Genomic DNA, 25,443 nt, shown 5'->3' on the forward strand with positions numbered 1-25,443 from the left:
AAGTGTTAATTTAAAAAAAAAGCCACAGTGAGCGACAAGCATTTGTTTGAAATCCAACAGAATAGTTAATCAGGAAGCACTGATTCAGGCGGAAACCCAAAGTGTTCCAATTGGGGTAATGGCAAATGGTTTATGAGAAAGGGAAGGGGAATAATTACATGAATAGAAGGTAGGAGTTTCTATTGATGTTAGTAAGTAAAGGAAGGAATTTCTATAGGGGCACGTAAGCTAGGTTATTGTTTAGCTACATATGGTGGTGCTTATTCTAAAGAATGTCTTTAATTTTCAGTCCAGAGTGTCTGAAAATTAGCTTTCCTGTTAGCTTTAGTTGTTTGAAATACAGTGATGTTTTAGGCCTACTCCAAAGGTTGTTTTGCTCAGTTTGAACATTCCAGAGGTTTAAGGAGCAAGACTGTAAAGTTAACTAACATTTAAATTCAAGGAGCAAGACTGTAAAGTTAACTAACATTTAAATTCAGATATATTGGTTTACTTGTATTCCCACTAGAGAGCATATTGGCTTTTCTGTCTCTTGTATTCTAGATAATATGCTCTTGACTGCCTATAGGCAAAGCTGTGAAGTATGTGAATATGGAAAATAGGTGGGAAATCAACTGGAAAATGGATTATGAGGTCTTTGTGCCTACTAGAGGAAAGAGACTGACTTTTTGCCTAGAGCTAATCCATTAATTAAATTTATTTTTATTTTGTCATATACTCACCAGAGAGCAGAGAAGAGCAATTGAGTGAAGATCAAGGGCAATACATGTGACTGGAGTAGATAATTGTAGGATAGTAGTAAGAGATGAGGTAAGAAAGAAGTCTGTAGGAATATTGGATTAGGACTAACGGCACGGAGAGATTCAAATGCTAACCCAAGGAGATTAGATTTAATTCTCAAAGCAGTGGTAAGCAATTGATTGTTTTTTAGCAGGCAAATGACATGATGCATATTGCTATCCTATTTTACAGATGAGTCATGGAATCAGTTTGATGAGTCAAGGTTCTATAGGAAACTGATAGGCATACTCAAAGTTAAAGATAGTTAATTTGAAGTGGGTATAAATTGACCTGTTTTTTCAAAGGTAGGATGGAAGGAGGAATGTCTACTACAGTTTGACTTCAGAAATTTTTGGAGAAGGGCAATGGTTGGCTTCTAGGTAGATACATTCATACATAGTTAGGTTTCTGGGCAAAGAGATTCCCCCAGCGTTCTAGTAGCCACCTGGAATAATGAATGTTCTCTTGGGTTTTCATGCCCTCTTGACTGGCCCATGCATCATGTTATCTGTGGAGCATGAAGAAGGAAGAACTATATACTCTCTAGCTCAGTGGTTGCCAACCGGTGGTCCGTGAGGTCCAAAAGGTTGGTGACCACTGCTCTAGCTCTTGCTGATTCAGTGCCCAAACCAGTTGTCCTACCCATTGCTTCTTGCTTCCTTTCTCTGTAGCTTCCAAGCTTGGATCCCTCGGAAGCTGCTTCCATTCTTTACTGTAGTTCTTTCCTATTCTATATTTTTTGCAAGTGTTGGGGAGTGGTTAGAACTTTCTTCTTCAGTCTGATCCCTTTTGTTATCAGCAATTCCTTCTAATTTGTGGTCTATTGAGAGGACCTTCTTATTTCCAGTGACAATATGGTTTAAATTTTAAAAAATGCATGTATGCATGTGTGTGAGCACATGTACACACACACATACATAAAATGTTATAAAGCTGTTGAGAAGGTAGCAGGATCATTGACTGAGTTTGTTATCTTAATCCAGTATGTAGGAAAGCATTTTGTATTATCTTGATTTTTTCCCCCCTCTAGATTACAAGAGTGTCTCAGTCAAAAGACTGAGGACACAGAGAAAAAAGATGACCCCCGCAAAGATAACCAGCAGCAGGCCCTAATCGACCAGAGATGCTTTCAGGTATGGAATAGCTAGCAAAGAGACTAGTGTTTGTAGTCAACCTTGGTTTTAATTGCAATGTTATAAATTATCAGTTGGTAAGGAATATTTGTATCCGGTATTTGTTGTGCTTATCCTGTCATGTCTTGCCATGACATACCTGTTTGGCTAAAAACATTATAGTTAGCTTGACTTAGAATTTGTCTTTACCCTTAAAAGAGACTTTGGCCTAGTTCAAAGCAGGGTAGTAAAAAGCTGGTAAGATTTTAGAAAGATTTTATCCTTTGCTCTCCATCCTTAAGCCATTCCCCTTTTTATTGTTTTTGGTATTATTATTATTACTAGAGGCCTGGTGCAAAAATATTTGTGCACTTGAGGGGTGGTCCCTCAGCCCGGCCTATGCCCTCTTGCAGTCTGGGACCCCTTGGGGGATGTCCACCTGCTGGCTTAGACATCCCTCTCGCAGCCCGGGAGCCCTTAGGGGATGTCCACTTGCCAGCGGGGAGCAGACCTAAGCTGCAGTCTGACAGCCTTAGCACTGCTGAGGAGGCGGGAGAGGCTCCCACCACCACCACTGTACTGGCAGCCATCAGCATGGCTTGTGGCTGAGCAGAGCTCCCCCTGTGGGAGCTCACTGACCACCAGGGGGCAGCTCCTGCATTGAGCGTCTGCCCCCTGGTGGCCAGTGTGTATCATAGTGACCAGTCATTCCCAGTCTTTCTGCTGTTAGGGTCAATTTGCATATTACCCTTTTATTATATAGGATAGAGGCCTGGTGCACGGGTGGGGGCTGGCTGGTTTGCCCTGAAGGGTGTCCTGGATCAGGGTGGGGGTCCCGCTGGGGTGCCTGGCCAGCCTGGGTGAGGGGCTGATGGGTGTTTGCAGGCTGGTCACACCCCCTTCAGGGTGGGGGTCCCTACTGGAGTGCCTGGCCAGCCTGGGTGAGGGGCTGATGGCTGTTTGCAGGCTGGTCAAGCCCCCCAGTGGGGACCCTCACCACATGGGGGTTTGGCCAGCCTGGGTGAGAGGCTGAGGGCTGTTTTCAGGCTGGCCACAGCCCCTTCAGGGTGGGGGGCTCTACTGGGGTGCCTGGCTAGTCTGGGTGAGGGGCTGATGGCTGTTTTCAGGCTGGCCAAGCCCCCAGGCGACGGAAGCTCCTAGCCTCTCCTTTTTTTTTTTTTCTTATTCTGGGGTTTATTTATCTTCTATAATTGAAACTTTGTAGCCTTGAGTGGAACCCAGGCCCGGCCAGGGCAGGTGGGAAGCTTGGCTTCCTCCATTGCTGGGGGCAACCCAAGCCTCCTGCTCGCTCAGCTCTGTGACCACGGCGGCTGGAAGCTGGTATCTGGGATTTATTTATCTTCTATAATTGAAACTTTGTAGCCTTGAGCGGAGCTCAGGGCCAGCAAGGCAAGTGGTAAGCTTGGCTTCCTCCATTGCCTCCAAGCCTCCTGCTTGCTCCAGCTCCATGACCACCGCCATCTTAGTTGGGTTAATTTGCATATTTGCTCCTGATTGGCTGGTGGGCGCTGGTGGGTGTGGCTGGTGGGTGTAGCAGAGGTATGGTCAATTTGCATGTTTCTCTTTTATTAGATTACTAGGGGCCCGGTGCACGAAATTCGTGCACTGGGTGTGTGTGTGGGGGGTAGTGTCCCTCAGCCCAGCCTGCCCCCTCTCACATACTGGGAGCCCTCAGGCGTTGACCTCATCACCCTCCAATCGCATGATCGGCCCCTTGCCCAGGCCTGACGCCTCTGATAGAGGCGTCAGGCCTGGGCAGGGGACCCTCATTTCCCCCCATCACTGGTTCTGCCCCCAGCCCAGGCCTGATGCCTCTGGCCTAGGCATTAGGCCTGGGCAGGGGACCCCAAGACCCCTCCGATTGCTGGCTCTGCCCCTTGCCCAGGCCTGATGCCTCGGCCAGAGGCGTAGACCCCCATCACCCTCCGATCGCCTGATCGGCCCCTTTCCCAGGCCTGACGCCTCTGCCAGAGGTGTCAGGCTTGGACAGGGGACCCCCATCTCCCCCCGATCACTGGCTCTGGCCCCCGCCCAGGCCTGAGGCCTCTGGCCCAGGAATCATGCCTGGGCAGGGGACCCCCATCTCCCTCTGATCGCTTGCTCCATCCCCCGCCCAAGCCTGACGCCTCTGACCCAGGCTTTAGGCCTGGGCAAGGGGACCATCATATCCCCCCAATCCCCGGCTCCGCCCCCCACCCAGGCCTGATGCCTCTGGCCCAGGCATCAGGCCTGGGCAGGGGACCCCCAGCCCCCCGCCCAGGCCTGCTGCCTCGGCCAGAGGAGTTGACCCTCATCACCCTCCGATCACCAATCACCGGATCGGCCCCTTGACCAGGCCTGAGGCCTCCGGCAGAGGTGTCAGGCCTGGGCAGGGGACCCCCAGCTCCCCTTGGTTGCAGGCTCCGCCCCTGCCCAGGCCTAACGCCTCTGGCCTAGGTGTCCAGCCCGGGCAGCGGGGACCCGCAGCTGCAGCGGTCCCACGATCGTGGGCTTCGCTTTAGGCCCAGGCAAGGGACCCCTAGCTCCTGGGACTGCCAGCTTCAACCGTGCCCAGCTCCCATCGCTGGTTCCACCCCTACTTCCTGCTATCACTAGCCAGGGCGGAAAAGGCACCTGATTCTCTGATCATGGCTGGGGGGCTGGGGCCACCTTTGCCCTGCCCCCCAGCTCTTAGCTCCCCCCTGGGTTTCTGATCACTGTCAGTGGCAGGGGGCTTCTTCCTGCTTTCCCTTTCGCCTCCCTGCATTGTGCCTACATATGCAAATTAACCGCCATCTTGTTGGCAGTTAATTTGCATATAGCCCTGATTAACCAATGAAAAGGTTAGCGTCGTACGCCAATTATCATTTTTCTCTTATTAGTGTAGATTACTAGAGGCCCGGTGCACAAAAATTTGTGCACTATGGAGGGGAGGGGGGTCTCTCAGCCTGGCCTGTGCCCTCTCGCAGTCTGGGACCCCTCGGGAGATAACGCCCTGCTGGCTTAGGCCTGGCAGAGGGCAGGCCCAGTCCCTAGGTGCCGCCCCTGGTCGGGCTCAGAGCAGGGCTGATTGGGGAGTTGGGGCACCACCCTCTGACATGCACAGAGCAGGGCGGATTGGGAGGTTGCGATGCCACCCTCAGTCACGCTCAGGGTAGGGCCGATTGGGGGGTTGGGGCACCGCCCCTGTCACACTCAAGGCAGGGTCGATGGGGAGGTTGCGGCGCCACCCCCTGTCACGCACAGAGCAGGGCCAATCAGAGGGTTGGGGCGCTGCCCCCTGTCACGCACAGAGCAGGGCCCATCAGGGGGGTGGGGGCTCCTTACCCTGTCACGCACAGTGCAGGGTCAATCGGGGTTGGGGAGCTCCCCCCTGTCATGCACAGAGCAGGGCCCATCAGGGGGTTGAGGAGCTTCCCCCTGTCACTCACAGAGTAGGGCTGATAGGGGAGTTGGGGCACCACCCCCTGTCACACACAGAGCAGGGCGGATCAGGGGGTTGGGGCGCCGCCCTCTATCACCCACAGAGCAGGGCCGATCAGGGGGATGGGGTGCCGCCACTCTCACACTCAGGGAAGGGCCGATGGGGAGGTTATGGCTCTACCCCATCACACACAGAGCAGGGCCCGTGAGGGGGGGTGGGGGTTGGGTCACCGCCCTCTATCACTCACAGAGCAGGGCATATCAGGGGGTTGGGGCGCCGCCACTCTCACACTCAGGGCAGGGCTGATGGGGAGGTTATGGCTCTACACTGTCACACACAGAGCAGGGCCCGTGGGCGGGGGCGGGGGGGGTTGGGGCGCTGCACCCTGTCACACACAGAGCCGCAGGGCGATCAGGGGGTTGGGGGGCTCCTCCGTATCAGGCACAGAGCAGGGCTGATCAGGAGATTGGGGCGCCTTCCCCTATCACAAACAGAGCAGGGCGGATAGGGAGGTTGTGGCCCCGCCCCCTGTCACACACAGAGCCGCAGGGCGATCAGGGGGTTTGGGCACTGCCCCCTGTCATGCTGATCCTGGTGCCGGGATGCCTCTCAGCTCCGCTGATCCCGGTGCTGGGAGGCCTCACGGCTCCGCTGATCCCGGTGCTGGGAGGCATATTACCCTTTTACTATATAGGATAGAGGCCTGGTGCATGGGTGGGGCTGGCTGGTTTGCCCTGAAGGGTGTCCTGGATCAGGGTGGGGGTCCCCATTGGGGTGCCTGGCCAGCCTGGATGAGTGGATGATGGCTGTTTGCAGCTGGTCATACACCCTTCAGGGTGGGGGTACCCACTGAGGTGCCTGGCCAGTCTGGGTGAGGGGCTGAGGGCTGTTTTCAGGCCAACTGAAGCTCCCAACTGCTCCTTTTTTTCTTTTTCTTTTTTTATTCTGGGCCAGCTTTAGCTCTGGCTCCAGCTCTGAGGCCTCTGTTGCTGAAAGCAGGTATCTGGTTTGTTTGGGTTCTATAATTGAAACAATGTATAACTCCAGCTCTGAGATCCCGGGCTCGCTGAAAGTAGGTTTCTGGGGTTTTGTTTAGCTTCTATATTTGTTACAATGTTTCTTAAACTGCAAGCTCAGAGGCCGGCAAGGCAGGCGGGGAACGTTGCAGTCCTCCGTCACTAAAGCAAGCAAGCCTCATGTTAGTTTCAAGCTGCCTGGCTGCCGGCCGCCATCTTGGCTGGCAGTTAATTGCATATCTCGCTGATTAGCCAATGGGAAGGGTAGCGGTCGTATGCTAATTACCATGTTTCTCTTTTATTAGATAGGACTATTATATAAGTAACTTTTTTAAAAATATATTTTATTGATTTTTTACAGAGAGGAAGGGAGAGGGATAGAGAGCTAGAAACATCAATGAGAGGGAAACATCGATCAGCTGCCTCCTGCACACTCCCCACTGGGGATGTGCCCGCAACCAAGGCACATGCCCTTGACCAGAATCGAACCCGGGACCCTTGAATCCGCAGGCCGACGCTCTATCCACTGAGCCAAACCGGTGAGGGCGTAAATTTTCTTAAGGTCTTTGTATGGTTCTTTTTTTGAATATATTTTAGTGATTTTTTACAGAGAGGAGGGGAGAGGGATAGAAAGTTAGAAGCATCGGTGAGAGAGAAATGTCAATAAGCTGCCTTCTGCACGCCCCCTACTGGGGATGTGCCTGCAAACAAGGTACATGCCCTTGACCAGAATCAAACCTGGGACCATTCAGTCCACAGGCCGATGCTCTATCCACTGAGCCAAACCGGTTAGGGCTGTATGGTTCTTTTTTTAAATTTAGTTATTTAGTTCATCTGAAATTTAATGTTCTATGCGGTGTGATATAGAGATCTTACCTTACTGATTTTATAGAATAGGTAGATGAGCATTTATTGACTAGATGTGTAGTTAAGCCTGATTATTTACTGACTTAACTGGGCCTGCATTTTTATTTTATTGGCCCTACCCAGGGTTTTAAAAAATTTTAAATTAATTACTGATATATTTTAAATTAAGGGATTTTGCTTATTAACTTCTTATTTGTAGCTTCTCTTAAAAAGTGAATCTGGCAGCCTGGCTAGTGTGGCTCAGTTGGTTGGAGCGTCGTCCTAGGTATCAAAGAGTCATGGGTTCGATTCCGGTCAGGGCACGTACCAAGGTTGTGGGTTCGAATCTTTGTCATGGTACATATGGAGGCAACTGAGCAATGTCGCTATGTCTGCCTCTGTCTGTCAGTCTCTCTTTCTCCCTTACTCCCCTCTTTCCCTCTCCTATGAACTTCTGAAGCTCAGCTAGCATCAGTTCCCTGGTCTCTTTTAGGAGTGCTATTGCCCTCCTTACTTTTGGTCTGAGGCAGGAGGAGAAGGACTATGTGGATTCTATATGTCATAACTACTTTCAAGTCTACATCATTTAAAAAGACATTTTAGGTTTTTTGTGAAGTTTATGGTTCTCATTAGAACTTATGTTTAATCATGTTGATGAAACTATTGTACTTCCAAAACATTACAAGCGTCAGTCTTATTAAAGATCTTGCTCTCATTGATAATTTAGTGGAGGGAAATATTTTCCCATTAAAATTGTATTAAAATAATTTAAATATAATAGAAGTGACATACTGAAATGCACTAAAATAAGCAATAAACCAAACTGCTTGTAAGTAAGCATCAGAAGCCAAATTCTCAAGAGACCTATAGCTTTTATGGGGAGAAAAGAAAAATAGCACAGCATTTTTCACTCACTAGTTCTGTCACTCCTTTAAAATACATTAATCTTGGTAAATCCTGTCCAAAGAATCGCTAACATTTTCTTAGTCTGGTCACTATCCAGGATCAGTTTGATCACCTTTTAGCAAGACCTGCATGATGCTTTTAAGGATTTCTCTTTAGAATGTGTTGGGCTTTGTAATTCATTGTCTTTACTCGGAACTTCAGCTGAAGCTGTGAAACATCAAGAACTGCTCCCATTTAATATCCAAATTAGCTTAAATATGAGAAGATAGGAATAGGGAAATGTGGAACTCTAGCTAAGGATAGCTGGATGACGTTTCTTCTCTATGTGGATTAAAATAGGCCATAACTACATAACTACTTTCAAGTCTACATCAGTTAAAAATACATTTTAGTTTTTTTGTGAAATCTGTGGTTCTTATTAGAACTTACGTTTAATCATGTTGATGAAACTATTGTACTTTTGAATATTACAAGTGTCAGTCTTATTAAAGACCTTCTTAATGACCGCCTCAAATTAAATTTGAAAATGATGTTACATTGACATATAAAGCACTCCTTTTACTTATGTCACTTTTAAAGGATTATGGTAAAAATTTCAACTAAAAACAGCCTTTTTTTTTAAAGGTACTGAGTAGCATCAATTCAATTATTCACAATCCAAGAGCTCCAGTAATACTTTATAAACAGAGCAAAGGAGGAGTCCAACATTTTAATAAAAATTTTGATCAAGATTGTGGATTTGAGCATCTTGTTCCTATCCTAGAAATGTGGGCAGATCAACTGACTTCCCTAAAGGTAAGGGGTTGTATAGTCTTTACATGCTTAGAAAATCTATTGGCGTTGTGGACTTTATTAATAGGCTAGGCGTAATTTGTTTTGTTTGATTGTAAAGCTGAAACAGCTTATCGTATTAAATGTTAATCTTGCTACTTACATATCCATTGTAAGTACTGCCTGCTTGATGTTGTCATTACTATAAGCTGCCTCCTGTAAGGTTCTACCAAACAAGACATTTTTAGGCTCATTGCCTTGTTGGAAATCTATAGTAGATCCACTTTGACTTCTAGGTGCTTCCCTGTTCTACCTTCATCTCCCTCTTTTTGGTATCCCCATGGTACAGATTTTCCTGGCCCTTAATCCTCTTTAAATGTAATGTCTTATCCTTCATTCCATTTTAATTGGGAATGTTCCTTTTCTCTTCATATTTAAAATTATTATTTTTTCTTTTAAAGTTTATCTCCATGTCTATTCTGTGGAGCAGATTTTGGTCAGATACCTAACCAATACTGCTATTACTTATTCTTTTTATCCATGGAAGATGAAATTTCCTTCACTTTAGAGAGTTGTATATTTTTGTTTGTTTGTTTTTGTGTTTTTTTAAAAAATATATATTGATTTTTTTTTTTTTACAGAGAGGAAGGGAGAGGGATAGAGAGTTAGAAACATCGATGAGAGAGAAACATCGATCAGCTGCCTCCTGCACACCCCCTACTGGGGATGTGCCCCCAAACAAGGTACATGCCCTTGACCGGAATCGAACCTAGGACACTTCAGTCCGCAGGCCGATGCTCTATCCACTGAGCCAAACTGGTCAGGGCAAGAGTTGTATATTCTTTTTTTAAAAAAAATATATTTTATTGATTTTTCACAGAGAGGAAGGGAGAGAGATAGTTAGAAACATCGATGAGAGAGAAACATCGATCAGCTGCCTCCTGCACATCTCCTACTGGGGATGTGCCCGCAACCCAGGTACATGCCCTTGACCGGAATCGAACCTGGGACCCTTCAGTCCGCAGGCCGATGCTCTATCCACTGAGCCAAACTGGTCAGGGCAAGAGTTGTATATTTTTTATTAACTTCAGGTTTTTCCAGTTTTTGTTGAGTAGCTCACTGAAAGGTGAATTGCTAAAGTCATAGTATTTAATTTCTGTACCCTTTAAATTTTTATTTTTTTAATTATATAGATATATATTTTAATATATTTTTTTATTAATTTCAGAGAGGAAGGGAGCGGGAAACAGAGATAGAAACATGAATGAGAGAATCATTGATTGGCTGCCTCCTGCACACCCCCCACTGGGGATTGAGCCTGCAACCAAAGTATGTGCCCTTGACTGGAATTGAACCTGGGACCCTTCAGTCCACGGGCCAATGCTCTATCCACTGAGCCAAACCAGTTAGGGCTGTACCCTTTAAATTTTAGATTTTTCGCCGAAACTGGTTTGGCTCAGTGGATAGAGCGTCGGCCTGCGGACTGCAAGGTCCCAGGTTCGATTCCGGTCAAGGGCATGTACCTGGGTTGCGGGCACATCCCCAGGAGACAGCTGATCGATGTTTCTGACTCTCTATCTCTCTCCCTTCCTCTCTGTAAAAAATCAATAAAATATATTTTAAAATAAATAAATAAATAAATTTTAGATTTTTCAATAACTAATACATATATAGCATTCCTCTGTTCATGAAGGTGTGATTCAGTAATAGTATTTGTCAGTAGAAGCCTTATCACAGGAAGTATAAACGGTTCAGAAGATACGAGTAAGAATGTATAAGCTCCAGGGGTTTTGTCTTTGTCCTCTGGCGTGTTCCAAGGAATCTCCTGATATATAATAAATGCTCAATATTTGTCAAAAGAATAAAGCAGAATAACACATTCCAAGGCAACAAAATAGAGAAGATAGTACTGAATTTTAAAAGTTTTTAATGAAAACACACCTGTAACTGATGAAAGAATCTTCACATTTCATCCTAATTTTTTCTTCCCATTTTAACTAGGCCTCAGTAGAGCTATAAAAAAGGAAAATTTTTAATTGAGTGACAGTGTTGAATTAATATACCTATTTTATAGGCTTGAGTTCCTCCAGTTTATATCTTAGAAGAGAGTGAAATAATTAGTGATTACTTATGTAAATCATGGCATTTTCCAAATTATTACTTGTCAGGGGATTCTTCCGGTAGTAGAGAATAGTGCTGACTATTACTTTACTATTACTTTACTCCTTCTCAGGGTAGATGGGCTAAAAAAATGCCCCAGCCTTCCCAAGACAAGGGAAAGATTAGAAGAGAAAGGAGGCAAAGGAAGAATCAAAGAAATGGATAGTTACTGGTTATTTACTGTGTTCATTGTGGGAGGTATCAGAAAATGTGAACACAGGTTCAGATTAATTAGAGAGAGAAAACATGCTAAAATATATGAAATAAAATTTACCATAGGAAGAAATGAAAACAGATAGGCCATGAAGTGCCAAGTGAATGATGCAAATAATTTGTACTCCAAATTCTGGAGGAGGAAGGAGCTCCCAGGAAAAGCTTTACAGTGGTGGTGAGTTCTTGCTACTGTATATTTTTCCCACTAGAAGGAGACAAGGAGAGTTAGTTTTATAATTAGAATATCCTGAGGACCCCCAACAGGAACTTAGTGGCCTTGCCACTGAAGTAACTCAGAGATTTGGGGCCGTGTGTCAGGTATTTACCTTATACTGCAGAATCGGGATCCAAATTGAGGAAGTACATGAGGTTCTTTGAGGTCTCCTCATATGAAAGGTTTGCTATACTGTAGCAGCCTCTCAGTTTGGAACAGCCATTTTCCCAACTTAGTTTATTTCTCAAGTTAGATTTGGCGTAAAAGAGAAGGATAGAAAAAGCGTGAGCTAGCTAGCTAGCTGTCTCCTTCCTGCCGTCTTTCCACCACCCACATTTCCCGGAAAGTTGAGCTACAGACTCTGTAGCTTTCCCAGCCCAATGCTGTGGTGTGCTGTAGCCTTCCCATCCCCTAGTGCTCCAGAGGCCAGCCATCCAAAGTCAGTCATGACCTGTACTTCTATATCCCTTAGCTGAGCAGTGTGGAGAATCTAGAAGACCCTCTTTTAGGTTTTTCAGGGCTTGCTTGATGGACCGCTTACAGCCATCCTGCACTGCTAAGTACATCAGACATCTTCCCCTGCTTAATCTTGCTAAGACTTTTATTCTCAAGCAAAATTTTATAATTGGTGTGGTTTGTACCATAGGCCATTTGTTTATGACTGCATCTTGTTGTTGGAACGTTGGTTAATGAAGATTTCATTACGCTGCAACTTTTGGACTTTTTAAAATATTCTGGTGTCACCTAATGTTTAAAACATTCATTTGACACTGAATGTATTGCCTTGAATTGCTACAATAGGTAATTACCTTCTTACCAAATGAAAGGTTAAAGATATCAATATGTGAAGTCTGGGCATTAATTGGAAAATGTTAAATAAGTGGTGGACTAAAAGAGTTGGAAAAGGAATTTCCTATATACCTGGTACTTCTTTCTGTATTCTGAATTGCACTACTACGGTAAGCACCTGCCACACACAGCCTTGATCATTGAAATTGAGATGTGCTATAAGTATAAAATACACCATTTAGAAGACTTAGTGTGGAAAAAAATATTAAATGATAATAGTTCAGATATATTGGGTTAAATAAATCATTAATGTCAAGTGTTTCTCTTTTTAAAGTGTGGCTACTAGACAATTTAAAATTACTCTGACTCACATTTCTTTTGGACAGCATTGTTCTAAAGGGCCGAGTACGGGGCCGTGCACGTGTGGACGTTCAGTAAATATCTGTTTAGCAGTTGGCCAGTCCTAAAGTTCTAAACTTTCAGTAACCTTGCCCCCATACAGTTTAAAATAGATTAGGGCAACGTGTCTAGACCAGGAAAACTAAGTAGGCCACCATCAAGATTAAATATAATTAATTTAGTCATCCTTTCAAATTAAAACCTGCTTGGAGATATATGCTATAGTATGGGTGAAGCTGGAAAATATTATCCTAAATCAAAGAGGCCAGTCACAAAAGGCCATTTGTTATATGATTCCATTTTATGTGAAATGCCCAGAAGAGGCAAATCCATAGAAAAAGAAAGCAGATTAGTAGTTACCCAGGGCCTAGGGTCAGGACAGAATGGGGAATGACTTCAAGTAGGTGCAGGTTTATTTTTGTGCTGATAATAATGCTCGGAAATTAAATAATGGCTTCATATCTCTGTAAATATATTAAAATAATTGTACACTTAAAGAGGGTGAATTTTATGCTGTGTGAATTACATCTTAAGTCTGTTATGAAAAATTCAAGGCCAAAATATAAAGAACAAGCTTATTTTTTATCCATCAATAATCAAACCAATTACTTAAATTACATAAGCTAATAATAAAATAATATATAATTGCTTAAAACATCCAGTTCAAAGACAATTAATATAGAATGTTTTATGTAAGGCCTATGTTTACCTGGAAAAAACTATTTTAATAGGCTTTCCTAAACTGGTAATGGTATTTAAAAACAATACTGATAATAATTAATGTACTTAGTAAATCCTAACATAAATACTGATTTAAAAAAATATATATTTTTTATTAGAGGGATAGAGAGCCAGAAACATCAATGAGAGAGACACATCGATCAGCTGCCTCCTGCACACTCCCTACTGGGGATGTGCCCGCAACCAAGGTACATGCCCTTGACCAAAATCGAACCTGGGACCCTTGAGTCTACAGGCCAACGCTCTATCCACTGAGCCAAACTGGTTAGGACTAAATCTTGATTTTTAAAAAGACATTGAAACATAATTATATTTTATTAGTATTTTTATGGAAACTTATTTTTAAACCAATAAAATCTTGTTATTTCTTTTGTTATAAAGGATTTGTATAAGTCCTTGAAAACACTATCTGCAGAATTGGTGCCTTGGCATAATTTAAAGAAGCAGGATGAAAAGGAAGGTATCAGAGTTGAAGATCTGTTGTTTATAGTAGATACTATGTTGGAAGAAGTTGAAAATAAGGAAAAGGTAATACTTAATATTTATGAAAATGTTTATATTTTAACTAGAGGCCCAGTGCACAAATTTTGTGCACTGGGGGGGGGGTCCCTCAGCCTGGCCTGCGCCCTCTTGCAGTCCGGGAGCAGGCCTAAGCCAGTAGTTGGACATCCTTAGTGCTGCCACGAGGCAGGAAATACTTATATTCTCTTAAACACACACACATCCTTAGTCCTGCCACCACCACTGCGCTCTCCAGCCTTGAGCCCGGCCATGGGCAGCTCCTGCGTTGACTGTCTTCCCCCTGGCAGTCAGTGTGTGTAATAGTGACCGGTCATTGCACAGTTTGGTCAATTTGCATTATTAGCCTTTTATTATATAGATTATATAGGATGTAATCTTAAAATTGGTAACAATATGGATATTGATAGTCTACTAGGACTTTATTTCTCTTTTTAAAGTTTTTATTATTTTTTTAAAGATTTGGGATTATTTTTAACATGTGAACTTCCTTTTTCTCCCTCTTTTGGACAGGACAGGAACAAACCAAACTTTAAAACTTTGCAAGCTATTGTTTCTCATTTCCAAAAATTATTTGATGTGCCTTCTTTAAATGGAGTCTATCCCCGAATGAATGAAGTTTATACTAGGCTTGGAGAACTGAACAGTGCTGTGAGAAACCTCCAAGAACTCTTAGAATTAGGTGATGACCCTTAGTCATTTTGGGCCCCCATTTAAGAATTATTCCTAACAAATCAACAAAAAGTAGGTAAAAAAATTTAAAGTAAAAAAATTCACGATAAGTGAAGGATAATTGGTTTGATAATGATTTTGAGAATTCTCTTTTAAAAATACCTTGTTCTTTTATTTTATTGTTTAAAGTATTACAAATAGTAGTATATGTGTCTCCTTTTTCTCCATTGACCCCCCCCCCCCCCGGCACATGCCCTCCCCCTCCTTCCCCCAGTGTCTTGTGTCCATTTGTCCATTGGTTATGTTTATATGCATGCAAGTCCTTCAGTTTATGTCTTATCCCCCCCCAACCCTCCCCCACCTTCCTGCAATAGTTTAACAGTCTGTTTGATGCTTCTTTGCCTCTGTATCTATTTTTGTTCACCAGTTTATAATGTTCTTTATATTCTACAAATGAGTGAGATCATGTGGTATTTATCTTTCACTGACTGGCTTATTTTGCTTAGCATAATGCTCTCCAGTTCCATCCATACTGTTGAAAATAGTAAGAATTCCTTCTTTTTTATAGCAGTGTTGTATTCCATTGTGTAGATGTACCACAGTTTTCTAATCCAGTCATCTGTTGATGGGCATTTAGGCTGTTTCCTAATCTTAGCTTAAAATACCTTATTCTTTTATTTTATTTTTTTGCAGATAGTTCATCCTCATTGTGTGTGCTAGTAAGCACAGTTGGAAAATTGTGTAGGATGATTAATGAGGATATGAATGAACAGGTTATGCAGGTATTGGGACCTGAGGACCTCCAAAGGTATTTGTTTTAAAAAGCTTGCAAAATATCATTCAGAATCATTAGAGTGGTGAAATTAAAGACACAACTTTTTAAGTTCTTTACCTTTCCTGTTTAGAATAGCATCCTTTAAATAAGTTGAAAATCTAAAATAATCTCACACCTTAGGGATGGAGAGAATGTCAAGTATTTTCAAGATAAAAATAGATTGTAGAGCCCATAGCAGTGATGGTGAACCTCTTGAGGTCGGCGTGTCAGCATTTTGAAAAACCCTAACTTAACTCTGGTGCTGTGTCACATATAGAAATTTTTTGATATTTGCAACCATAGTAAAACAAAGATGTATATTTTTGGTATTTATTTTATATATTTAAATGCCATTTAACACAGAAAAATCAACCAAAAAAATGAGTTCGCGTGTCACCTCTGACACGCGTGTCATAGGTTCACCATCACTGGCCTATAGGCTTACATAAGGTGTATATGTTTACATAATTTAGCATTATTGCTATAAGCCTGTTCCCAGGGGAAATTATATGTGGAGAAATTCAAACCTTGTTAGCAACTTCATGTGAGTTTAGAATGTATAAACAAGTTCTATTTTTAGTACACTACATATTTGATTAGAAGATAAAATGTTAAGGAGTTGTTTTTTTTTAAATTTTATTGATTTTTTACAGAGAGAAAGGGAGAGGGATAGAGAGTTAGAAACATTGATGAGAAAGAAACATCAATTCAGCTGCCTCCTGCACACTCCTTACTGGGGATGTGCCCGCAACCAAGGTATATGCCCTTGACCGGAATTGAACCTGGGACCCTTCAGTCCGCATGCCGACATTCTATCCACTGAGCCAAACCAGTTAGGGCAAGGATTTTTTTTTTTTTTTTAAAGCTAGGCATCTCTATTATAAAATCTTTCCTCCCCACCCCCCACACAAACTTTATATTATAACATATTGGAATGGAAACACACACTATTCCATATGTTCTATAAATTTTCTAAGAAGAACCTTTTCCTAACCTGACACTTTAGTTTTCTGATTCTTGATGCTTTTATTTTTAAATATATTTTTATTGATTTCATAGAGGAAGGGAAAGGGAGAGACAGAAACATCAATGATGAGAGTGAATCACTGATAGGCTGCCTCCTGCATGTCCCCCACCAGGGACCTGGACCAAGCCCACAACCAAGGCTTGTGCCCTGACCAGGAATCGAACCATGATCTCCTGGTTCATAGGACAACACTCAACCACTGAGCCACACGGGCTAGGCTACTTGATGCTTTTAAAAGGATCATTTATCTCACTACTGATCTTTTTCCCCTTCCCACCATTTTACTGGCTACTAATACTTCATGTTTAAGAGAATACTGGCTATAAAAGCCAATTACTATTTTTTAAAAATATATTTTATTGATTTTTTACAGAGAAGAAGGGAGAGGGATAGAGAGTTAGAAATATGGATGAGAGCCCTCACCGGTTTGACTCAGTGGATAGAGCATTGGCCTGCAGACTAAAGGGTCCCAGGTTCGATTCCGGTCAAGGGCATGTACATTGGTTGCGGGCACATCCCCAGTAGGGGGCGTGCAGGAGGAAGCTGATCGATGTTTCTCTCTCATCGATGTTTCTAACTCTCTATCCCTCTCCCTTCCTCTCTGTAAAAAATCAATAAAATATATTAAAAAAAAAAAAAGAAACATCAATGAGAGAGAACTATCGATCAGCTGCCTCCTGCATACTCCCCACTGGGGCTGTGTTCGCAACCAAGGTACATGCCCTTGACCGGAATCGAACCTGGGACCCTTGAGTCCGCAGACCAACGCTCTATCCACTGAGCCAAACCGGTTAGGGGAAAGCCAATTATTTTTTAATATATTATAGAACATGGTCTCTTAAGAATCCTTGAGCTACATGGTAGGGAAACTTTATATGAATTTACCTAAATTTAACCTTAGAACAGATATTTATACTGATAATAAGATATATATATTTTAGAAAAGTGATGTTTGATGAACGAAGAGCTCAAAAGAAATTATTACAGTAAATTATTAAATTTATATTTAAGTTAGCAGGACAATTTCTATTTTGAAAATGTTCTATATTCAATCAGATGCAAGAACTTTAAGTTGGAAATTCAGTGTAAACTGCGTGGTTTTTTTTGTGTGTTTTTTTAAGCATTATCATCAAATTGCAAGAACACGAGGAATTTTTTCCAGCGTTTCAGGCATTCACTAATGATCTACTTGAAATCTTAGGTAAGATCTCTGTTAATGGTGTTTAAATTTCAAGTCTGAAGATGTCATTGGGTTTGAGCGAAGATCGTTCTCCTTAGCCACTGAATTAGTGTTTTCACCTAGAGTGTTTGGTAGAAAGTGTCTGGAAACCATGAGTAGTTCTGCAAAACACTCTTAGCTTGCAGTTAGAGGTGTTTGGGATTAGCCTACAGAACAAAGAAGCACATATCCTTTAAGGAGTAAGGGGCTGCCTTTGTCCAGGGACCTTAAGATGAGAAGTGACAATTTACTCTGGCTAGGTCCTGACACTGTGATAGAATTTATGACCTTGGGTAGTGTTTTTTCTCTTCCTCCTCCTCCTCTTGCTCCTTTTAGAAGATAGTACTTATCTACTGTGTTTTTTAAATATACAAATGATTCCTGGCTGGTGTGGCTCAGTTGGGTCGAGCAGTGTCCCTTCCACCAAAAGGTGGTAGGTTTGATTTCTTGTCAGGGCACATACTCAGGTTGTGGGTTTGATCCCTAGTATAGAATAATATGATTTTACTTGCTTCTGCATAGTTAACTTAAATAGTGAAGTTCTCATTATTAATAAATATTTTAATGGATGTACTGGTAACACTTATTTTAGAATCCTTCTATACAAACTTCCTCTCAGATGTTATCAGCATGGTTCATGTGAGATCATTTGCTTCAAGAAGCCAAGTCTCCCTGCAGGTGAAGTCTGCATTTTAGTCACAGTTGGAATTCTGGAGTTAAATATATATAACATTGGGAAAGTTAAATCTGTTTTGGCAAGCATGACTTTTTTTATTACTAGATGTTATATTAAGCATCTACTCCTACAGAGTGATGTACTGAATATCCGGTATGGAGAAGGACTTTCTTCCTTTCATATAATCTGAGAAAATTTTCGTATCAGCCAAGATTCTTCTCTGTGAGGTTCATTTATCAGGTAGATTTCCCATTTAGTGAGAAAATATGTGCGATTTCAGAATGGGGTTAGATAATAGCGTGCTCTTATACTTTACCAGGATGTAATGTGTGAACCAAATTCTATGTTGTAAATTTGCTTATATTTTTTCCTTTCTTTTATCTCGATTCTTTGTAAGTGGATCCAGACAAGTATTCTGACTGAAGTCAGAAGCTTAAGCAACATGGGTCATGTGTTTAGGCAAAAGGAAGAACGACCCAAATCCAGCTAAACATTGAGGGAGAAAGGTGGATACTAAGGAAGCATGTTTTATGTAAGGTTTATGAACAGTGGCCTAGCAGAATAATCTAGAAGAAGTGGTGAGAATCTAGAGAACCTGCCATTGGGGCTTACTTTAAGTAGGGTTGGAGTTTTATTTTTTTTATTTTTTGTTGTTAATTCTCAGTTGAGGATATTTTTCCATTGATTTTTAGAGAGAGTGGAAGGGAGAGGGAGAGACAGAGAAACATCGATGTGAGAAAGACACATCAATTGGTTGCCGCCTGCATATACCTTAATCAGGGAACCTGTAACCAAGGTACGTGCCCTGGACTGAATCGAACCTTGGACCCTTCAGTCGACAGGCTGACACTCTACCCACTGAGCCAAACCAGGTAGGGCATGGAGTTTAGATAATCAGAGAAAGGACTGTGCTTCCTCAGTAGCCAGGAGATTTCAGACAGAGTCTGATTTAGGCTGATTGGGAAAAGATCGTTTTAGGAAGAAAAATCAGATTCAGAAAGAAGCTGGTGGAGAAAAACCTGAACTGATTTATCTGGGAAGCTGGAGCAGGCTAACCTCTATAATACATTGCATCTGATATTTGTACTTTGGGAAGCTTCACATCTTTTATTAGATAGATAGGTTTCATCCTAAAAAGTATACTTAAGAGCGATCCTAATGAGAAATTTTTCCAAAAGAATTAAGGATAGGACTATGTTTCATGCAAAGAAATCCTTAGGGACCCAGGAGAGAGATGGTCTCTACCTGGGATTTCACCATGTAGGCTCACTCACGTAATTGTACAGACTTAAAGAGGCAGTAATATCATAAATGTGGCCAGAAAGATCTATTAATAAAAGCATACTGCTAATGAATTTAATATCAAAGTCAGTGAATGCTTGTCGGTATGTGGTAGCTTTTACAAACAAGATGCCCTGTGAAGCATCTGTGTCTTAATTATTGATAACTCTTACCACTATTGGAGAAAAATGTCATGTACATGAAAGCACCAGTGTTGTTGCTTTTTTGTTTGAGGTTTGCTTTTGCATAGAAATTCTCATTTCATCTGATCCTATCACTAGACAGTGCTACTCTTTTATTATTACTGTGTGTTTTTTATTACAGAAATTGATAACTTGGATGCCATTGTACCTGCAGTAAAGAAATTAAAAGTACTTTCATACTGAAAACAAATCATTTTTACTGTGTAAATTGCATTCTTAACATTCTAATTATTTTGTACAATTGAACTTACCATTGAGACAAGAGTTATAAAAAGTGTTTACTTTCAGACTTCATCCCCTTCTTTGTATTGGGTTCTCACTCACATTTTTTTTTTAACTTTGAGATTCTTATGTAGAAAACAATTAAGTTAAAGTAGTCAGTTAACTTTAGACCCTTTAATCATTTCTTAAGCAATTCTTGAGTGCTTAAAATTTAAGATTGATTTAAAGTATAGTGTGTAAGTACAAGAGAAACTCAGGGAGAGATTGAAAATAATAGAAAGGTCACAGTTAAGTTCAGGATTTAGTGACCTTTCTGGTTCTGGGAACAAGGAATGCCAATGGCTCTCTTAAGTCCAGTAGGAAGATATTGCTTTCCTGGCAAGAAAATGGCACCTTCTATTAAGATATCCCTCATGGCACTTATCCTTTCAAAGCAAGAGTAAGAAAAGGAAGGAGGAGGAAATGTGTTAGGGTAGGAAATGAATTACGAGGTAACATAGATGAGTAGATAAAACTTTCTCATAAAAAAGTGTCTTTTTTTTTTGCAATCTTGATGTAATGTACTTTTTATAAGGGCATGAGATCTTAAATAAAATTTTTATGAAGAATTTTCAAACATAAGCGTCCTCAGTGACTTACTTGTATCACTCACGAATAATGAGTCATATTCTCTTACTAGGCTGAGCCTTCCTTGGGCAGCAGGTTCACCCTTGGCTGTCATCTACTTATTCTTTATTTTCAATATTCCAAGTCTTTATTTTCTTAAAGGACTAGTGTTCTGCCTCACATCTATAAGTATAAGCGACTTTGAGTTACTGCTGCTTCCCCCCTACCACAGTCCTGTATCCCCTCCCCCCTCACTTTCATAAGTAGTAGGCCTAGGAAGAGTTCTTAGTTATTCTTGTTTGTGGTTGTGTAGAATATTATAAAGAATTTCCAGGAAGCAGCAGGCTGGAGTGGAGAGAGTAATGTCAGTAGATAAGCATCCAGGTCCTTGGTGTTGTGACCTTAGGGATTAGACATAGTTCTTTCTAGATTTAAAATTGTTTTGTTAGCCTGCAATTACATTTCCAAACACTAGCCCTGTGAAAGAACCTGTATCTGAGGGTTGGATAGAAAAAATATTTGGGACCTAGCCAGTGTAGCTCACTTGGTTGGAGTGTTATCCTGTACCGCTGGCTTAAAACAAAGGTTTTTCAGACTCTTCTTCAGAGGCCTAGGAATTTTTTTGGAGGGCTGAGAGGGACAATGCCACTAGTAAAAATGTTAAGTCCTCTTTATCAGATAATTAGTTAAAATATAAGTAAAGTTCTGCAAATATTTAGCTCTTGATTTTCTTACAATTTTATTGATGTATAATTGACCTATGAATTATACATATTTAAAGTATATATGGGTGTGTGTGAGTAAAAAAAAAAAAAATAATAAAGTATATAGTTTGATAAGTTCTTATACACCTGTGAAACCAGCACCACATTCAAAATAATAAACATACCATCACTCCAAAAGTTGTTTCTTTGCCCTGGTAACAAGTAATCTGCTTTTAGTCATTATAGTTTGCATTTGATAGGATTTTATGTAAATGGAGTCATACAATGTGTTCTCTTCTTTCTTTTTTCTTTTTTTTTTAAGGGAAAATATTTTTTTTTATATATTTTATTGATTTTTTTACAGAGAGGAAGGGAGAGGAATAGAGAGTTAGAAACATCGATCAGCTGCCTCCACACTCCCTACTGGGTATGCCCGCAACCAAGGTACATGCCCTTAACTGGAATCGAACCTGGGCCCTTTGAGTCCGCAGGCCGACGCTCTATCCACTGAGCCAAACCGGTTAGGTCTGTGTTCTCTTCTTTTGTAGTCTCACTTGAAATAATTATTTTGAGATTTTTGCATGTTATTGCATTTATTAAGTTTGTTCCTTTTTATTGCTGTTCAGTATTTCACTGTCTGAATAGACCATAATTTGTCCACTCATTTGTTGTTGGAAATCTGGGTTATTTCCAGTTTTTTACTATTTCTACAAATAAAACTCCTATGAATATTCATGTTCAGGTCTTTTTGTGGACACATACCTGATATTCAGTGTCTTGAAAACTATTGTTTTCATGTATTTGTCTTTTTGTTATTTTGATTTTGGTTGGTATAGGTGGAAGGGTAAATTTGGTTTCTGTCAGTCCATTCTGGTTAAAAGTGGAAGTTTAGAAGAAAATAATTCAGGGTTGTCTCTTTATTTTTTTCTAATTTTATTGCATTGTAGTCAGAGAACATGGTCTTTTGGATATTAAGTATTTGGAAATTTGTTGACTATGTGATAAATTATATACCTGTTCTACATGTGCTTTAAAAAAGTCTAATTTCATATACACACACACATATAGCTACTATGTTGTTTAAATCTACTTTTTGTCTGCTGGACTTGTTAGTTTATGGGCGATACTAAAATCTCTGAATTTTTCAAAAATTTTTTTTATTTTATTGCTTAAAGTATTACAAAGGGTATTACATATGTGTCCTTCCCCCCCACCCCCCCCAGACAATCCCCTGGCCTCCCCTACCCCCCAGTGTCTTATGTCCATTGGTCATGCTTATATGCATGCATACAAGTCCTTCAGTTGATCTCTTACCCGCCTCCCTCCTGCCCTCCAACCCTCCCCGGCCTTCCCACCGCAGTTTGACAATCTGTTTGAGGCAGCTCTGCCTCTGTATCTTGAATTTTTCAAATTTTGTTTTATATATTTTGAATCCAAGTATTTACAAATTCATAGTAGATAATATCCTCTTGATTAATATCTCTATTTATTGCTCCTAATGCATTTTGCCTTGAATGCAATCTTGTCCTTTTAATTAATAGTTGCTGGATATTTTTCATTTATTTCACTAAACTTTTATTTATTGTAAAATATATGTTAAAAATGCTAAAAACCATAAATGTCAAGTATAACAAATGATTATAAAGTGAACACCATGCAACAACCAAGAAGTAGAACATCACAAGCACTCCAAAAGGCCTCCCCACCCACCATTAGAGGTAAGGAAGTGTTTATTTTGTAAAAATAGTTTGGTCATTTTTGTGTGTATGCCTAACCAAGGTAGTTGAATTTTGCCTGTTTTTGAACTTTATAAAAATGGAATCAAGTGTATTTTTAACATTTCTTATTTTGGTTAGTACTATGTTTTTACTGTACATCCATGTTGTTGTGTAAGTCTAGGCCTTTTTTTTTTTTTTAATTAAATCTTTATTGTTCAGCTTATTACATTTGTTCCTCTTTTTTCCCCCCATAACTCCCCTCCTCCCAGTTCCCGCCCCACCATCCACCCTCACTCCCCACCCACTGTCCTCATCCATAGGTGCACGATTTTTGTCCAGTCTCTTCCCGCATCTCCCACACCCCTTTCCCCCGCAAGAATAGTCAGTCCATTCCCTTTCTATGTCCCTGATTCTATTATAATCACCAGTTCATTCTGTTCATCGGATTATTTATTCACTTGATTCTTAGATTCACTTGTTGATAGATGCATATTTGTTGTTCATAATTTGTATCTTTACCTTTTTCTTCCTCTTCCTCTTCTTAAAGGATACCTTTCAGCATTTCATATAATCCTGGTTTGGTGGTGATGAACTCCTTTAGCTTTTCCTTATCTGTGAAGCTCTTTATCTGACCTTCAATTCTGAATGATAGCTTTGCTGGATAAAGTAATCTTGGTTGTAGGTTCTTGGTATTCATCACTTTGAATATTTCTTGCCACTCCCTTCTGGCCTGCAAAGTTTCTGTTGAGAAATCAGCTGACAGTCGTATGGGTATTCCCTTGTAGGTAACTGAGTTTCTTTCTCTTGCTGTTTTTAAGATTCTCTCTTTATCTTTTGCTCTTGGCATTTTAATTATGATGTGTCTTGGTGTGGTCCTCTTTGGATTCCTTTTGTTTGGGGTTCTCCGCGCTTCTTGGACCTGTAAGTCCATTTCTTTCACCAGGTGAGGGAAGTTTTCTGTCATTATTTCTTCAAATAGGTTTTCAATATCTTGCTCTCTCTCATCTTCTGGCACCCCTATAATTCTGATGTTGGTACGCCTAAAGCTGTCCCAGAGGCTCCTTACACTATCCTCGCATTTTTGGATTCTTTTTTCATTTTGCTTTTCCGGTTGGGTGTTTTTTGCTTCCTCGCATTTCAAATCATTGACTTGATTCTTGCGCTCCTCTGGTCTGCTGTCGGGAGTCTGTATAATATTCTTTATTTCAGTTAGTGTATGCTTAATTTCTAGTTGGTTCCCCAATATAACATCGAGGGTCTCATTAGTTTTCTTGTAGATCTCATTAAGTTTATCGGCGGCTTCTAAACAGTTCTTGAGAGACCTTAAAAGTGTGGTTCTGAACTCTAGATCTTCCATTGACAATTTTGTCCTGTTTCTTTGTCTCCGCATTTTGTTATGCTTCCTTGGTGCACCCCCTAGTGGTCTTTGTTCGTGGTCTTATAGTTAAATCTTGATTGTTGTAGCTAATTCCAGGGAGGGTTTGACCTCCAGGCCAAGTGGCTATGAGAATCAGCTGTGAGAGAACTTCTGCCCTCTAGGGAGGTGCTAATCTGGCGTTTGCCTGAGGCTATCCGGCAAATGCCTCTGTGCAGGGCTTGGGCGGAGCGGGTCGCACAGGATCAACAGGGTGGGCCGGAGAGAGCAGTTATGGCCGCTCTCAGTCCTGTCCCCAGGGGCTCTGCCTCTCTGAGTCCCAGCACCCGCTGCAAAGCTCAGAGAGAAATCTGCACTCGCTCTGACCGAAGCCAGACAGACCCGCTTCTCCCGTTTGAGTCTGGGTCCCTAAAGACTCGCCCGGATCTGGAGCTCAGAGTCTGCGACTCCCTCCCGATTGAAAACGCCAACCGCGCCCTCCGCCGCCAGCCCGCTCCGCGCACTCCGCACCTCAGAATCTGACTTCAGCACTGCGCCTCCTCTGAGTGTCCGTATGCGTTTCTCTTTCCTCCTAGTTGTAGGACTTCCACTCAGCCAGCGTTCCAGTGGTTCTGGGTGATGTCCTTTCCGTCTTTTAGTTTCACTTTTGAAGTAGTTGTTCAAAGCAGCAAACTCCAGCGTTAACCTATGCCGCCATCTTGGTTCTCATCCACTCCTGTTTTCATTGCTGTCTAGTATTCCTCTATGAATATTCTACAGTCCATTTGTTCTACTGGAGATTGATATTTAGGTTGTTTCTAGTTCTTAGCTACTATGAACTGCCACTATGAAAGTTCTTGTACATGGAACTTTGTACACTTGTGTGCAAGTTTTCTAGAATCAATATCCAAGAAGTAAAACTGCTGGATCTTAGGGGAAAACACTTCTATATGTAGCCACAGAGGCTGTGTACTGTACAATGGAGGTAGTACCATTTCTATAGGTAACAATGTGAATGGAGCCTCTGGGATGATAGTGTGACTACTTTTAATAGGGA

At 41.6% G+C, this 25,443-nt stretch overlaps 1 protein-coding gene across 4 annotated transcripts in view; it reads left to right on the forward strand.

The window, feature by feature from the left end:
* Positions 1 to 21,412, forward strand: part of CEP70 (centrosomal protein 70) — a 54,129-nt gene extending 32,717 nt beyond the window's left edge. For all 4 annotated transcript variants that reach the window (XM_081106161.1, XM_081106162.1, XM_081106163.1 and 1 more), the window contains 7 exons: positions 1,811 to 1,913; positions 8,709 to 8,879; positions 13,753 to 13,899; positions 14,404 to 14,572; positions 15,256 to 15,370; positions 17,525 to 17,604; positions 19,904 to 21,412. In XM_081106161.1, coding sequence (XP_080962287.1) covers positions 1,811 to 1,913; positions 8,709 to 8,879; positions 13,753 to 13,899; positions 14,404 to 14,572; positions 15,256 to 15,370; positions 17,525 to 17,604; positions 19,904 to 19,965 — 847 coding nt within the window. In that variant the 3' untranslated portion in view covers positions 19,966 to 21,412. The remainder of the gene's footprint in view (positions 1 to 1,810; positions 1,914 to 8,708; positions 8,880 to 13,752; positions 13,900 to 14,403; positions 14,573 to 15,255; positions 15,371 to 17,524; positions 17,605 to 19,903) is intronic.
* The last annotated feature ends 4,031 nt before the right edge of the window (positions 21,413 to 25,443 follow it).

Source organism: Myotis nattereri (genome assembly GCF_964212035.1).
Source record: "Myotis nattereri genome assembly, chromosome: 14".
Taxonomy (NCBI): domain Eukaryota; kingdom Metazoa; phylum Chordata; class Mammalia; order Chiroptera; family Vespertilionidae; genus Myotis; species Myotis nattereri.